The sequence below is a fragment of the Scylla paramamosain genome, chromosome 6, assembly GCF_035594125.1.
Source record: "Scylla paramamosain isolate STU-SP2022 chromosome 6, ASM3559412v1, whole genome shotgun sequence".
Taxonomy (NCBI): domain Eukaryota; kingdom Metazoa; phylum Arthropoda; class Malacostraca; order Decapoda; family Portunidae; genus Scylla; species Scylla paramamosain.
In genome coordinates, this window is record NC_087156.1 from 8,563,272 (window position 1) to 8,580,000 (window position 16,729).

Sequence of the window (16,729 nt, forward strand, 5' to 3'; positions counted from 1 at the left end):
AACACCAACTTCCAAGGTTAACACCACAACCTCCACTCACAAAATGGCTGCCAGTTTGACCTATGACCCCTTCCAACAGCGTCACCGGCACAACTCAACAACCGAATTTCAGCGGACAAGAGCTCTTGGTACCACAAAAGACTCACTAACCTGATCCTGGATATCAAGGTTATACCGCTACACCACTAATACCTCCACAAACTCACTCCATCACCAATCCACACCAAAATCCTCCCCTGAGAAACGCCACCTTCTTCCCTACTTCACGACCCAAGGCGTTCTGATTTTTCCCCTCCTTGGAATGTGTTGTTGCCCACTCAAGCTCTCCTCGTTTCCAACGTATTTCCACCTCAATTATACTTCCTCCCTTATACATACAAAGATATATAGAACTTAAATTATGAAGAGAATAATACTACATGATATAAAATGGGTAAATAAGCCTTACACTACTTACAACAATAATAAGGATAATGCCCGAATGGCAGGTAACCGGAACACGGGGACAATAAGAAAACGTGATCCCATTCAAGGTAAACTCGGCCAATAACATGACAGTACCTAGGCCTTATCTGTCCATGTATGGAGTATGCTTCTCATGTAATGGTTAGGGAGGGAAGGGGTTCCACTAATACCGTTCTTTTACCTGTTACCACTACAACTTCAACTCTAAAATATTGTAAGAAAAATCACAAATATCACTCCATTAGAATACACAGCTCTTCTATTTGAGCGAACACGAATCCTGAGATTCGACGACACTTCATACTGGAAACTTCAGTTTCTACTTTAATTTAAATGAACCAGACAAACATACAAAGTATCCTCTCCTGAGACACTGACAACTATAACACACGTCACTGTGATCAGTTATGTCCGCCTCTCCACAGCTGGATGGTCTAGCTACGACGAAACAGCAACCAGCCTTGCTATGGTAAACTAAATCCACATACACTACAGACCAACTGTCAACATTTTTCTTATAATGCTCACCCTCTTTCTAGGCCCATTCTTTGAGCAACCTTAAAAATAATTTATAAGTCATTACCAATGTAAATACGAAAAGTAATCTCAATTTTTTCTTCATGTAAAATTTAACATATTTCTAAAAATTACATTTCTGTTTTTTTTGTACTATATTTAAGCTGTGCCTGAACATTTTCTAATTTAAAAAAGACTAGTCATTTTTGTCATTATTATCTCTTACAATTTAAGATTTCTCTTAGCGGCTACAAATAAATGTTCAGATGGTCTCTCTCTCTCTCTCTCTCTCTCTCTCTCTCTCTCTCTCTCTCTCTCTCTCTCTCTCTCTCTCTCTTGGTGTGTGTTTTCCCTGATATTTAGATATTTATGATGAGCATGCCACCTAATCATGATGTCTCTCTCTGCTTGAGCTGGTCGTATTTACATATGTACTGTATGATTGCAGATATCTTGCTGACACTTATGCCTCATACGGCCCATTTATGTAACTTCTTGTTTATGATACATGTATAGCTAAAAAGCCATTTCGCTTTATGTAGACTAATTGACTTCTAGCAACATAGCACTACTGATCATGCAAGTCCTTGTTCATGTACTCATTATTAGACTTTTAAAGAATTAATATTACGGTATATATTTAGAACAACAGTTTCCGAGTTATAGATAAAGTAAGCAGGGATACACCAGAATTCCTTCTTCATTTATAGCAACGTTTCAACTTCACAGAAGGCATCATCAGGCATTCCAAGATGTGGCGAGAATGTGAAGTCCTCACTCTATAATGAGCCAGCAATGCGTTATATCCTCTGAAGTACACCAATTTGAGGAGCAACGTCTCAACTCAATTGGTTCATGTAATGGAATGGATAATTCTTCAAATGGGTGTACTTCAGAGGATATAACGCATGGCTGTCTGGTTATAAAGTAAGGACTTCACATTATCACCACTTGGCGTCTTGCAATGCCTGATGATGCCTTCTGTGAAGGTTAAACGTTGAAATAAATGAAGAAGGAATTCTGCTGTATCCCTGCTTACCTGATTATATATATATATATATATATATATATATATATATATATATATATATATATATATATATATATATATATATATATATATATATATATATAGCCCCTTTTCTGTTCCCTCCTACTTTCTCTATCCTCATTTTCAATCCAAAGCTGGATGTTGCGTTTATGTGCGCAATGACTTAACCTACTCTCATGCCCACGCTCTTGAATCTTCCGAGTTTTCCACTATCTGGCTACGACTACTCACTCACAAACTAAATTTTTCTGTGCTGTATACTTCTCACCTAACTCCTCTGACTATAAGAAACTCGTTGTCTACTTAACTTCCAAAGTGGAGCACATTCTGATCCTTTTCCCGTTTGCGGAAATCTCTATTCTTGGAGACTTCAGTGTTCGCCACCAGCTTTGGTTTTCCTCTCCCTTCACTGACTATCCTGGTAAACTAGCCTTCAACTTTGCTATCCTCCATCACCTAGAACAACTGGTGCAACATCCTCCTCGTATTCCTGACCGTCTTGGAGATACACCGCCTTGGAGATACACACCACATTCTTGACCTTTTCTTAAATTCTAATCCTACTGCTTATGCTGTCACCCTCTCTTCTCCGTTGGGCTCATACGATTACAATCTCATATCTGTATCTTGTCCTATCGCTCCAATCCCTCCTCAGGATCACCCTAAACGGAGGTACCTCTGGCGTTTTGCCTGTGCTAGTTGTGGGGCCCTGAGGATGTATTTTGCTGATTTTCCTTGGAATGACTAAACCTTCCGTGTAAGAGACCCTTTTCTGTGAGCCGAGCGCTCAACAAAGGTGATAGTGTCTGGCATAGAGACGTACATTCCTCACTCTCTTTATCGACCTAAACGTTCCAAATCTTGGTTTAACACAATCTATTCTCGTGTTACGCATGAAGTATGGGTTCCGTCAAGGTCGTTCTACTGGTGATCTTCTCGCTTTCCTTACCGAGTTTTTGGTCATCCTCTTTTAGAAATTTTGGTGAAATTTTCCTGTTGCCTTGTACATATCAAAAGCTTTTAACAGAGAGAGTCTTTGATTTACAAACTACCCTCCTACGGCTTCTATCCTTCTCTCTGTAACTTCATCTCAAGCTTCCTTTCTGACCGTTCTATTGCAGCTGTGGTAGGTGGTCACTGTTCGTCTATTAAATCTATTAGCAGTGGTGTTCCTCAGGATTCTGTCCTATCACCCACTCTCTTATCATTATTTATCAATGACCTTCTAAACCAAACTTCTTGTCCTATCCACTCCTACGCTAATGATATCACCCTGCAGTTTTCCACGTCTTTGCATAGACTTCGAACCCTTCAGGAAGTAAACATTTCACGTTGGGAAGCGTGAAATGTTTACTTCCTTTACTTCTAAAATTTCTGATTGGGGCATAGTAAACGTGGTATTCTTAAATGTCTCAAAAACTCAATTCCTCCATCTATCAACTCGACATAACCTTTCAGACAATTATACCCTCTTCTTCAATGACATTCAACTGTCCCCATCTTATACACTGAACATCCTCGGTCTGTCCTTTACTTATAATCTAAACTGGAAACTTCACATCTCAACTCTAGCTAAAACAACCTCTATGAAGTCAGGCGTTCTGAGATGTCTCCGCCAGTTTTTCTCACCCATCCAGCTCCTAACAAGGGCCTTATCCGTCCATGTATGGAGTATACTTCACATGTCTGAGAGGGTTCCATTCATACCGCTCTTCTAGACAGAGTGGAATCAAGAGCTTTTCATATCATCGACACTAATCCTCTAACTGTCTGTCTTCAGCCTCTCTCTCATCGCCTCAATGTTGCATTTCTAGCTATCTTCTACTGCTATTTTCATGCTAACTGTTCATCTGATCTTGGTAACTGGATGTCTCCCCTCCTCCCACGGCCTTTTTCCACAAGAATTTCTTCTTTTTCTCACCCCTATTCTGTCCACCACCCTAATGCAAGAGTTAACCTGCATTCTCAGTCATTCATCCCTTTCTCTGGTAAACTCTGGAAATCCCTACCTTCTTCTGTATTTCCACCTTCCTGTGTCTTGAATTCCTTTAAGAGGGAGGTTTCAAGACACTTATCCTTCAATTTTTGTCTACCGCTTTGGACCCTGTTATGGGACTGGCATCTCAATGATATATTTTTTTATTTCTAATTGTATTTTTGTTGCCCTTGGCTAGTATCCCTCTTCCATAAAAAAAAAGAAAAATATTTTGAAAAAAAAAAAAAAAAAAAATATATATATATATATATATATATATATATATATATATATATATATATATATATATATATATATATATATATATATATATATATATATATATATATATATATATATATATATAATCATCCAGGGAAGGAAGCATAGACACTGATAACCACTATATTGAAGAATGATTTTGAAAAAAAAATCTTGCATCTGCAGGTTCTCATTGCTTTAAGTACTGATAACAAAGCCGGTAATTCCGACTTGCTGCTATAAAACGTGTCTGCGGCAAACAGTCGTCGTCACCAGAGTCCAACATGAAGACCCTCGTGCTCTGCCTCCTCGTCGCCGGGGCTCTCGGTTAGTACCTCCCTCCATGCCACCGTTCATCACTCACTCACTCATTTATTAACTTAAAACATCTTCATAACAAGTCCTCCTCCTTCAACAGCCGCCCCCTCTCGCAAGCCCACGTTCCGTCGGGGTCTCAACAGGATCGTCGGTGGACAGGAAGCTACGCCAGGAGAGTTCCCGTATCAGCTCAGTTTCCAGGACATATCTTATGGATTCGATTTCCATTTCTGTGGAGCTTCCATCTACAGTGAGCACTGGGCTGTATGTGCCGGGCACTGCGTCCAGGGAGAGGACATGAACAACCCAGACTACCTCCAGGTATATACGCATCCACCTTGTATTTGTTTATGCAAAAAATTATATACAACGAGTAAACAAACAAACACACACATAAAAAAAAAGATTTTATACGTAATTCACGACTGCTGGTTTGCAGGTAGTGGCTGGTGAACACACTCTTTACCATGATGAAGGTCACGAGCAGAAGGTGATCCTCTCCAAAATCATCCAGCACGAGGATTACAATTCATTTACCATCAGCAATGATGTCTCCGTTCTCAAACTGTCAGAGCCCCTGACCTTCAACAACAGGGTTAGCTCTATCCCCCTTCAGTCAGAAAAAAATTTCTTAGGTGACTGCGTCGTGTCAGGCTGGGGTACAACCACAGAGGGAGGTGTAAGTCCATCCAAACTGCATTACGTTGACGTCCCTACCGTCACCGACGCTGAGTGTCGCAAACACTATGGCGACAGCGAGATCGAAGACTCCATGATCTGTGCTGGACTGCCTGAAGGAGGAAAGGACGCTTGCCAGGGTGACTCTGGTGGACCTTTGGCATGTAATGGCCACCTGACTGGTATCGTGTCCTGGGGCTACGGCTGTGCCCGTCCCAACTATCCCGGGGTTTATGCTGAAGTGGCCTACTTCAAGTCTTGGATTGAGGCAAACGCTAAATAAGTATTGTGCTTCAGCCATCACATTTGTAGAATTCACGAAATAATAAAGAACACATACCAATAATATTTCTTTCCACTTGTATCATTTTCTTGCAAAGATTTGGCTTTAGTGAGGTAAAACCATCTGTTATACTCTTGATGAATGTCTAATGTTTATGAGGAAGCAGATATAATGAAAAAAAAACTATGATCTAATATACATGAATTTCAAACAAACATTTGATAAGAAGGCCCCACTAAAGACTCTTGAGCATGATTGTGGTGAATGGAAGTGTTTGAAAAAATATGTATGCATAATTAAGCTTGATTTGATGATGGATATGGAAAAGGCGACATAGTTACAATAAATGGTCACAAATCACAACGATTTTAGCTTTATAACTAACAGACCCATAACTCACCGACGTTTATCCAACATTAGGGAACATGCAATAAAATTTTATTATTCCTTAAAAGAACACCTTAGTTTGATGTTTAGAACAAGTAATAAAGTACATTATATCCAGTGTTTAGGTTCATTGACCGCCGGTCAGGTGCAAAAAAAACTTAAATGCAATGGAGAGTGAGGCTCGACATCGACTTGTCAAGTAGTGTGCAGTGACTGCTCAAGACCTCGATAAGATGTTCGGCAACAACTAAGGACAGTTAACGATCTACCATTTCTTGCAGATCTTAGAATAGCTTAATCTCCCCTAATTCATTAATTAACTCGTAACACTCCTGTAAAACTTAAATTTTGGAATAATGTGAGAAAATTGTTGTTAAATATTAAGTTTCGCGTACTTATGGTTATAATGTACTTGTTTTTTTTTGTGTGTAGTGGTGTTTAAAAACACCAATTCATACACACACACACACACACACACACACAATATATATATATATATATATATATATATATATATATATATATATATATATATATATATATATATATATATATATATATATATATATATATATATATATATATATATATATATATATATATATATATATATATATATATATATATATATATATATTGTGTGTGTGTGTGTGTGTGTGTGTGTGTGTGTGTGTGTGTGAATTGGTGTTTTTAAACACCACTACAGCTGTGATCTTACTGAACGTTTCCCTTTGTGTCTCACAACACAAGGGGGTAGTCACAGCCTGCCCTCTAAAGACAACTCTCTTCCTCCACACAAAACTACAAGCACCTAATAACACACACACCCTTCACTCAAAAAATTTTAAAATCATGGCGACTCCTACACCAGCCTCGGAGTCCCCATCTGGAGAGGGGACCATAAATGTCCCCAGGTCGGACAGCCTTTCCGTCGACGACCCTAAGTGTCTTGACACTCCCCTCAACTTTTTCTTCATTAACTTCTGCAACATTCGCGGTCTAAGATCTAATTTTCAATCTGTAGAGCACCACCTCTCCTCTTCTAAACCTCATCTTCTTTTCCTCACTGAAACTCAGGTGTCTGAGGCAACTGACAGTAGCCCCTTTTCTGTTCCCTCCTACTTTCTCTATCCTCATTTTCGATCCAAAGCTGGATGCTGCGTTTATGTGCGCAATGACTTAACCTGCTCTCGTGCCCACGCTCTTGAATCTTCCGAGTTTTCCACCATCTGGCTACGACTACAGAGTCATTCTCATACTAAATTTATCTGTGCTGTATACCTCTCTCCTAACTCCTCTGACTATAAGAAATTCTTTGACTACTTAACTTCCAAATTGGAGCACATTCTGACCCTCTTCCCTTTTGCAGAGATCTCCATTTTTGGAGACTTCAATGTTCACCACCAGCTTTGGCTTTCCTCTCCCTTCACTGACCATCCTGGTGAACTAGCCTACAACTTTGCTATCCTCCATGACCTAGAGCAATTGGTGCAACACCCTACTCGTATTCCTGACCGTCTTGGAGATACGCCCAACATTCTTGACCTTTTCCTGACCTTTAATCCTTCTGCTTATGCTGTCACCCTTTCTTCTCCGTTGGGCTCCTCCGATCACAATCTCATATTTTTATCTTGTCCTATCACTCCAATCCCTCCTCAGGATCCCCCTAAACGAAGGTGCCTCTGGCGTTTTGCCTCTGCTAGTTGGGGGGACCTGAGGAGGTATTTTGCTGATTTTCCTTGGAATGACTACTGCTTCCGTGTCATAGACCCGTCTTTGTGTGCTGAGCGCATAACAGAGGTGATAGTGTCTGGCATGGAGGCGTACATTCCTCACTCTTTTCTCGTCCTAAACCTTCTAAACCTTGGTTTAACACAGCTTGTTCTCGTGCTATACATGATAGAGAGGTGGCCCACAAAAGGTACTTAAGCCTTCCTTCACCAGAATCTCATGCACTTTATATTTCTGCCCGGAACCATGCCAAGTCTGTTCTCCAACTAGCCAAAAACTCCTTCATTAACAGAAAATTTCAAAACCTTTCAAGACCTAACTCCCCTCGTGATTTCTGGCATCTAGCCAAAATTATCTCCAATAACTTTGCTTCCTCTTCTTTCCCTCCTCTACTTCAACCAGATGGCACCACTGCTATCACATCTATTTCTAAAGCTGAACTCTTTGCTCAAACCTTTGCTAAAAACTCTACCTTGGACGATTCTGGGCTTGTTCCTCCCTCTCCTCCACCCTCTGACTACTTCATGCCACGTATTAAAATTCTTCGTAATGATGTTTTCCATGCCCTCGCTGGCCTAAACCCTCGGAAGGCTTATGGACCTGATGGGGTCCCTCCTATTGTTCTCCGAAACTGTGCCTCCGTGCTTGCACCTTGCCTAGTCAAACTCTTTCAGCTCTGTCTGTCAAAATCTACCTTTCCTTCTTGTTGGAAGTTTGCCTACACTCAACCTGTTCCTAAAAAGGGTGACCGCTCTAATCCCTCAAACTACCGTCCTATTGCTGTAATTTCCTGCTTATCTAAAGTTTTTGAATCTATCCTCAACAGGAAGATTCTTAAACATCTATCACTTCACAACCTTCTATCTGATCGCCAGTATGGGTTCCGTCAAGGCCGCTCTACTGGTGATCTTCTGGCTTTCCTTACTGAGTCTTGGTCATCCTCTTTTAGAGACTTTGGTGAAACTTTTGCTGTTGCCTTGGACATATCAAAAGCCTTTGATAGAGTCTGGCACAAAGCTTTGATTTCAAAACTACCCTCCTACGGTTTCTATCCTTCTCTCTGTAACTTCATCTCAAGTTTCCTTTCTGACCGTTCTATTGCTGCTGTGGTAGACGGTCACTGTTCTTCTCCTAAATCTATTAACAGTGGTGTTCCTCAGGGTTCTGTCCTGTCACCCACTCTCTTCTTATTATTCATTAATGATCTTCTAAACCAAACTTCTTGTCCTATCCACTCCTATGCTGATGATACCACCCTGCACTTTTCCACGTCTTTTCATAGACGTCCAACCCTTCAGGAGGTAAACATATCACGCAGGGAAGCCACAGAACGCCTGACTTCTGATCTTTCTAAAATTTCTGATTGGGGCAGAGCAAACTTGGTATTGTTCAATGCCTCAAAAACTCAATTCCTCCATCTATCAACTCGACACAATCTTCCAGACACTATCCCCTCTTCTTCAATGACACTCAACTGTCCCCCTCTTCTACACTGAACATCCTCGGTCTGTCCTTTACTTATAATCTGAGCTGGAAACTTCTTATTAAATGTTTGTTTGAAATTTATCTATATTAGATCATAGTTTTTTTTTCAATATATCTGCTTCCTCATAAACATTAGACATTCATCAAGAGTGTAACAGATGATTTTACCTCAGTAAAGCCAAATCTTTGCAAAAAAAATAATACAAGTGGAAAGAAATATTATTGGTATGTGTTCTTTATTATTTCGTGAATTCTACAAATGTGATGGCTGAAGCACAATACTTATACAGCGTTTGCCTCAATCCAGGACTTGAAGTAGGCCACTTCAGCATAAACCCCGGGATAGTTGGGACGGGCACAGCCGTAGCCCCAGGACACGATACCAGTCAGGTGGCCATTACATGCCAAAGGTCCACCAGAGTCACCCTGGCAAGCGTCTTTTCCTCCTTCAGGCAGTCCAGCACAGATCATGGAGTCTTCGATCTCGTTGTCGCCATAGTGTTTGCGACACTCAGCGTCGGTGACGGTAGGGACGTCAACGTAATGCAGATTGTCTGGACTTTGACCTCCTTCTGCGGTTGTGCCCCATCCTGACACGACGCACTCACCTAAAAAATCTTTCTTGGACTGAAGGGGGATAGAGTTAACCCTGTCGTTGAAGATCAGGGGCTCTGACAGTTTGAGAACGGAGACATCATTGCTGATAGTAAATGAATTGTAATCCTCGTGCAGGATGATTTTGGATAGGGTCACCGTCTGCTCGTGACCTTCATCATGGTAAAGAATGTGGTCACCAGCCACTACCTGCAAACCAGCAGTCGTGAATTACGTATATTTTTTTTTTTTTTTTTTTTTGTGTGTGTTTGTTTATTTGTTGTATAATACGTTTTTTGCAAAAGCAAGTATCGGGTGGATGCGTATATACCTGGAGGTACTCTGGATTGTTCATGTTCTCACCCTGGACGCAGTGCCCGGCACATACAGCCCAGTGCTCACTGTAGATGGAAGCTCCACAGAAATGGAAATCGATTCCATAAGATGTGTCCTGGAAACTGAGCTGATATGGGAACTGTCCTGGCGTAGCTTCCTGTCCACCGACGATCCTGTTGAGACCCCGACGGAACGTGGGCTTACGAGAGGGGGCGGCTGTTGAAGAAGGAGGACTTGTTATGGAGATGTTTTAGGTTAATAAATGAGTGAGTGAGTGATGAACGGTGGCATGGAGGGAGGTGCTAACCGAGAGCCCCGGCGACGAGGAGGCAGAGCACGAAGGTCTTCATGTTGGATGCTGGTGACGACGACTGTTTGCCGCAGACATGTTTTATAGCAGCAAGTCGGAATTACCGGCTTTGTTATCAATACTTAAAGCACTGGGAACCTGCAGATGCAAGATTTTTTTTCAGAATCATTCTCCAATACAGTGGTTATCAGTGTCTATGCTTCCTTCCCTGGATGATTATATATATATATATATATATATATATATATATATATATATATATATATATATATATATATATATATATATATATATATATATATATATATATATATATATATATATATATATATATATATATATATATTTTTTTTTTTTTCTTTTTCTCAAAATATTTTTTTTTTATGGAAGAGGGACACTAACCAAGGACAACAAAAATATAATTAAAAATAAAAAAAATCTCATGGAGATGCCAGTTCCACAACAGGGTCCAAAGCGGTTGTCAAAAATTGAAGGATAAGTGTCTTAAAACCTCCCTCTTGAAGGAATTCAAGACATAGGAAGGTGGAAATACAGAAGAAGGTAGGGAGTTCCAGAGTTTACCAGAGGAAGGGATAAATGATTGAGAATACAGGTTAACTCTTGCATTAGGGTGGTGGACAGAATAGGGGTGAGAAAAAGAAGAAATTCTTGTGGAAAAAGGCCGTGGGAGGAGGGGAGACATCCAGTTAGCAAGATCAGAAGAATAGTTAGCATGAAAATAGCAGTAGAAGATAGCTAGAAATGCAACATTGAGGCGATGAGAGAGAGGCTGAAGACAGACAGTTAGAGGATTAGTGTCGATGATATGAAAAGCTCTTGATTCCACTCTGTCTAGAAGAGCGGTATGAATGGAACCCTCTCAGACATGTGAAGTATACTCCATACATGGACGGATAAGACCCTTGTAAAGAGTTAGGAGCTGGATGGGTGAGAAAAACTGGCGGAGACGTCTCAGAACGCCTGACTTTATAGAGGTTGTTTTAGCTAGAGTTGAGATGTGAAGTTTCCAGTTTAGATTATAAGGAAAGGACAGACCGAGGATGTTCAGTGTAAAAGATGGGGACAGTTAAATGTCATTGAAGAAGAGGGTATAGTTGTCTGGAAGTTTATGTCGAGTTGATAGATGGAGGAATTGAGTTTTTGAGACATTTAAGAATACCACGTTTACTATGCCCCAATCAGAAATTTTAGAAGTAAAGGAAGTAAACATTTCACGCTTCCCAACGTGAAATGTTTACTTCCTGAAGGGTTCGAAGTCTAAGCAAAGACGTGGAAAACTGCAGGGTGATATCATTAGCGTAGGAGTGGATAGGACAAGAAGTTTGGTTTAAAAGGTCTTTGATAAATAATAATAAGAGAGTGGGTGATAGGACAGAACCCTGAGGAACACCACTGTTAATATATTTATTAGACGAACAGTGACCGCCTACCACAGCTGCAATAAAACGGTCAGAAAGGAAGCTTGAGATGAAGTTACAGAGAGAAGGATAGAAGCCGTAGGAGGGTAGTTTGTAAATCAAAGACTCTATCTGTTAAAAGCTTTTGGTATGTACAAGGCAACAGGAAAATCTCACCAAAATCTCTAAAAAGAGGATGACCAAAACTCGGTAAGGAAAGTGAGAACAGCACCAGTAGAGCGACCTTGACGGAACCCATACTGGCGATGAGAAAGAAGGTTGTGAAATGATATAAATTTAAGAATCTTCCTGTTGAGGATAGGTTCAAAAACATTAGATAGGCAGGAAATTAAAGCAATAGGACGATAGTTTCAGGGATTAGAACAGTCACCCTCCTTAGAAACAGGCTGAATGTAGGCAAACTTTCAGCAAGAAGGAAAGGTAGATGTTGATAGACAGAGTTGAAAGTGTTTGAATAGGCATGGTGCAAGCACGGAGACACAGTTTCGAAGAACGATAGGAGGGACCCCATCAGGTCCAGAAGCCTTCCAGTGGTTAAGATCAGCGAGGGCATGGAAAACATTATTGCGAAGAATTTTAATAGGTACCATGAAGTAGTCAGAGGATGGAGGAAAGGGAGAAATAAATTCTGAATCGTAGAGTTTTTAGCAAGGGTTTGAGCGGAGAGTTCAGCTTTAGAGGTAAATGTGATAGCAGCTGTGCCATCTGGTTGAAATAAAGGAGGGAAAGACGAAGAAGCAATGTTACTGGAGATATTTCTGGCTAGGTGCCAGAAGTCACAAGAGGAATTAGATCTTGAAAGATTTTGACATATTCTATTAATGAAGGAGTTTTTGCTTAGTTGGAGAACAGAATGTGCATGGGTCTGGAAAGAAATATAAAGCGCACGAGATTCTGATGTTGGAAGGCTTAAGTATCTTTTGTGGGCCACCTCTCTATCATGCGTACACGAGAATAGATTGTGTTAAACCAAGATTTGGAATGTTTAGGTCGAAAAAAAGAGTGAGGAATGTACGTCTCTATGCCAGACACTATCACCTTTGTTAAGCGCTCGGCACACAGAAAAGGGTCTCTTACACGGAAACAGTAGTCATTCCAAGGAAAATCAGCAAAATACATTCTCAGGGCCCCTCAAGTAGCACAAGCAAAACGCCAGAGGTGCCTCCGTTTAGGGGGATCCTGAGGAGGGATTGGAGCGTTAGGACAAGATACAGATTTGAGATTGTAATCGTATGAGCCCAACGGAGAAGAGAGGGTGACAGCATAAGCAGTAGGATTAGAATTTAAGAAAAGGTCAAGAATGTGGTGTGTATCTCCAAGACGGTGTATCTCCAAGACGGTCAGGAATACGAGGAGGATGTTGCACCGGTTGTTCTAGGTGATGGAGGATAGCAAAGTTGAAGGCTAGTTTACCAGGATAGTCAGTGAAGGGAGAGGAAAACCAAAGCTGGTGGTGAGCACTGAAGTCTCCAAGAATAGAGATTTCCGCAAACGGGAAAAGGATCAGAATGTGCTCCACTTTGGAAGTTAAGTAGACAACGAGTTTCTTATAGTCAGAGGAGTTAGGTGAGAAGTATACAGCACAGAAAAATTTAGTTTGAGAGTGAGTCTGTAGTCGTAGCCAGATAGTGGAAAACTCGGAAGATTCAAGAGCGTTGGCATGAGAGCAGGTTAAGTCATTGCGCACATAAACGCAACATCCAGCTTTGGATTGAAAATGAGGATAGAAAAAGTAGGAGGAAACAGAATAGGGGCTCTCTCTCTCTCTCTCTCTCTCTCTCTCTCTCTCTCTCTCTCTCTCTCTCTCTCTCTCTCTCTCTCTCTCTCTCTCTCTCTCTCTCTCTCTATATATATATATATATATATATATATATATATATATATATATATATATATATATATATATATATATATATAATCAGGTAAGCAGGGATACACCAGAATTCCTTCTTCATTTATTTCAACGTTTAACCTTCACAGAAGGCATCATCAGGCATTGCAAGACGCCAAGTGGTGATAATGTGAAGTCCTTACTTTATAACCAGACAGCTATGCGTTATATCCTCTGAAGTACACCCATTTGAAGAATTATCCATTCCATTACATGAACCAATTGAGTTGAGACGTTGCTCCTCAAATTGGTGTACTTCAGAGGATATAACGCATTGCTGGCTCATTATAGAGTGAGGACTTCACATTCTCGCCACATCTTGGAATGCCTGATGATGCCTTCTGTGAAGTTGAAACGTTGCTATAAATGAAGAAGGAATTCTGGTGTATCCCTGCTTACTTTATCTATAACTCGGAAACTGTTGTTCTAAATATATACCGTAATATTAATTCTTTAAAAGTCTAATAATGAGTACATGAACAAGGACTTGCATGATCAGTAGTGCTATGTTGCTAGAAGTCAATTAGTCTACATAAAGCGAAATGGCTTTTTAGCTATACATGTATCATAAACAAGAAGTTACATAAATGGGCCGTATGAGGCATAAGTGTCAGCAAGATATCTGCAATCATACAGTACATATGTAAATACGACCAGCTCAAGCAGAGAGAGACATCATGATTAGGTGGCATGCTCATCATAAATATCTAAATATCAGGGAAAACACACACCAAGAGAGAGAGAGAGAGAGAGAGAGAGAGAGAGAGAGAGAGAGAGAGAGAGAGAGAGAGAGAGAGAGAGAGAGAGAGAGAGACCATCTGAACATTTATTTGTAGCCGCTAAGAGAAATCTTAAATTGTAAGAGATAATAATGACAAAAATGACTAGTCTTTTTTAAATTAGAAAATGTTCAGGCACAGCTTAAATATAGTACAAAAAAAAAAACTAATATAATTTTTAGAATTATGTTAAATTTAACATGAAGAAAAAATTGAGGTTACTTTTCGTATTTACATTGGTAATGACTTACAAATTATTTTTTAAGGTTGCTCAAAAAATGGGCTTAGAAAGAGGGTGAGTATTATAAGAGAAATGTTGACAGTTAGTCTGTAGTGTATGTGGATTTAGTTTACCATAGCAAGGCTGGTTGCTGTTTCGTCGCAGCTAGATCATCCAGCTGTTCGTGCGCCCAACCATACACCTATAAAGAAAAGAGGGCAGTATCTTGGCGCAGACAACCGCACGAGTCATATCTTAATGCCACTCATGCGGTAACAAAAACTGGGATACCGTGACGGGCGTGAACATTGAATCGACACCGGACATTGTACTTATGTGACATTTTTGCAGATATTCAGGATGTTTCTGTTTTTCTAATTTTTTTTTATTTTTTTTTATTCTGTTTTAAAGGTGTTTAATGATTGTGAATTTTGAAGTGGGGAGGAATAGTACTAAAAATCATGGGTCCTAAATATGTTGTTTAGTGACTGTATTTCGAGAGGCGGTGGAGAGGCGGACATAACTGATCACAGTGACATGTGTGATAGTTGTCAGTGTCTCAGGAGAGGATACTTTGTATGTTTGTCTGGTTCATGTAAATTAAAGTAGAAACTAAAGTTTCCAGTATGTCGTCGAATCTTAGGATTTGTGTTCGCTCAAATAGAGGAGCTGTGTATTCTAATGGAGTGATATTTGTGATTGTTCTTACAATATTTTAGAGTTGAAGTTGTAGTGGTAACAGGTAAGTTACATAATGTTGAGCACCACACTGGATTGCAATATATATGTGCATAATAGAGGCACTTAAGTATATGTGAGGGCATTAAATCTTTTTATAATAAAGTAAGGCAATGCGTCTGGATATTCTAAGGGTAAGTTTTTTTTTTTTTATTACTTACGAGGGCACAGACCAAGGGCAATAAATCTTATATATATATATATATATATATATATATATATATATATATATATATATATATATATATATATATATATATATATATATATATATAAACAGTTCTTTGAGGTGTCAGCCACCGCACAGAGTCGAAAGCGTTAGTCAAAAATATAGGATAAGTGTATTGAAACCTCCCTCTTGAAAGAGTTCAAGTCAGAGGAAGGTGGAAATACAGAAGCAGGCAGGGCGTTCCAGAGTTTACCAGAGAAAGGAATGGATGATTGAGGATAAAGGTCAACATTTGTATGAGAGAAGTGGACAGAATAGGAGTGAAAGAGAAAGTCTTGTGCAGCGATGCCACGGGGAGGCATGCAGCTATCAAGATTAGAAGAGCAGTTGGCTTGAAAAAAAAGCGTTAGAAGATAGCAATATATGCAACACTGCGTCGGCGAGAAAGAGACTAAAGACAGTCAGTTTGACTAGAGGAGTCAATAAGACGAAAATCTTTTGATTCCACCCAGTCTAAAAGAACGATATAATGCTTCTCATTACATGAGAAGCATACTCCATACATGGACAGATAAGGCCTATGTACAGAGTTAGCATCGGAAGAGGGAGGCGGAGGAGGGAGAGGAAAACTGGCAGAGACGACTCAGAACACCTAACTTCAAAGAAGCTGTTTTAGGTAGAGATGAAAGTTTTAGGTAGAGATGTGATATTTCCAGTTTATATTGTAAGTAAAGGACAGACGAAGGATGTTCAGTGTAGAAGAGCGAGACAGTTCAGTGTCATTGGAGAAGAGAGGATAGTAGTCTGGAAAACTGTGTCGAGTTTATAGATATAGGAATTCAGTTTTTGAGGCATTGGACAATACTAAGTTTGCTCTGGCCAAGTCAGAAATTTTAGAGAGATCAGGCGTTCTGTGGCTTCCCTGCATGAACTGTTTACTTCCTGAAGGGTTGGAAGTCGACGAAAAGAGGTGGAAAAGTGCAGGGTGGTATCATTAGCGTAGGAGCGGATAGGGCAAGAAGTTTGGTTCAGAGGATTATTGATGAGTAATAGGAAGAGAGTGGGTGACAGGACACAAGCTTGAGGAACACCACTGTTAATAG

General features: G+C 40.0%; 2 protein-coding genes across 2 annotated transcripts; one reads left to right on the forward strand and one right to left on the reverse strand.

Moving 5' to 3' along the window:
• Nucleotides 1–4,436: 4,436 nt before the first annotated feature.
• LOC135101274 (trypsin-1-like) lies at nt 4,437–5,610 on the forward strand. The gene is made up of 3 exons (XM_064004979.1): nt 4,437–4,595; nt 4,687–4,907; nt 5,026–5,610. Exons 1-3 carry the CDS (start codon nt 4,553–4,555, stop codon nt 5,545–5,547), a joined length of 786 nt encoding a protein of 261 aa, XP_063861049.1. The 5' UTR covers nt 4,437–4,552; the 3' UTR covers nt 5,548–5,610.
• A 3,759-nt stretch (nt 5,611–9,369) lies between these two features.
• Nucleotides 9,370–10,543, reverse strand: LOC135101275 (trypsin-1-like). The gene is made up of 3 exons (XM_064004980.1): nt 10,388–10,543; nt 10,076–10,296; nt 9,370–9,954 (listed from the first exon to the last, which is right to left on the reverse strand). Exons 1-3 carry the CDS (start codon nt 10,428–10,430, stop codon nt 9,433–9,435), a joined length of 786 nt encoding a protein of 261 aa, XP_063861050.1. The 5' UTR covers nt 10,431–10,543; the 3' UTR covers nt 9,370–9,432.
• Between the last annotated feature and the right edge of the window lie 6,186 nt (nt 10,544–16,729).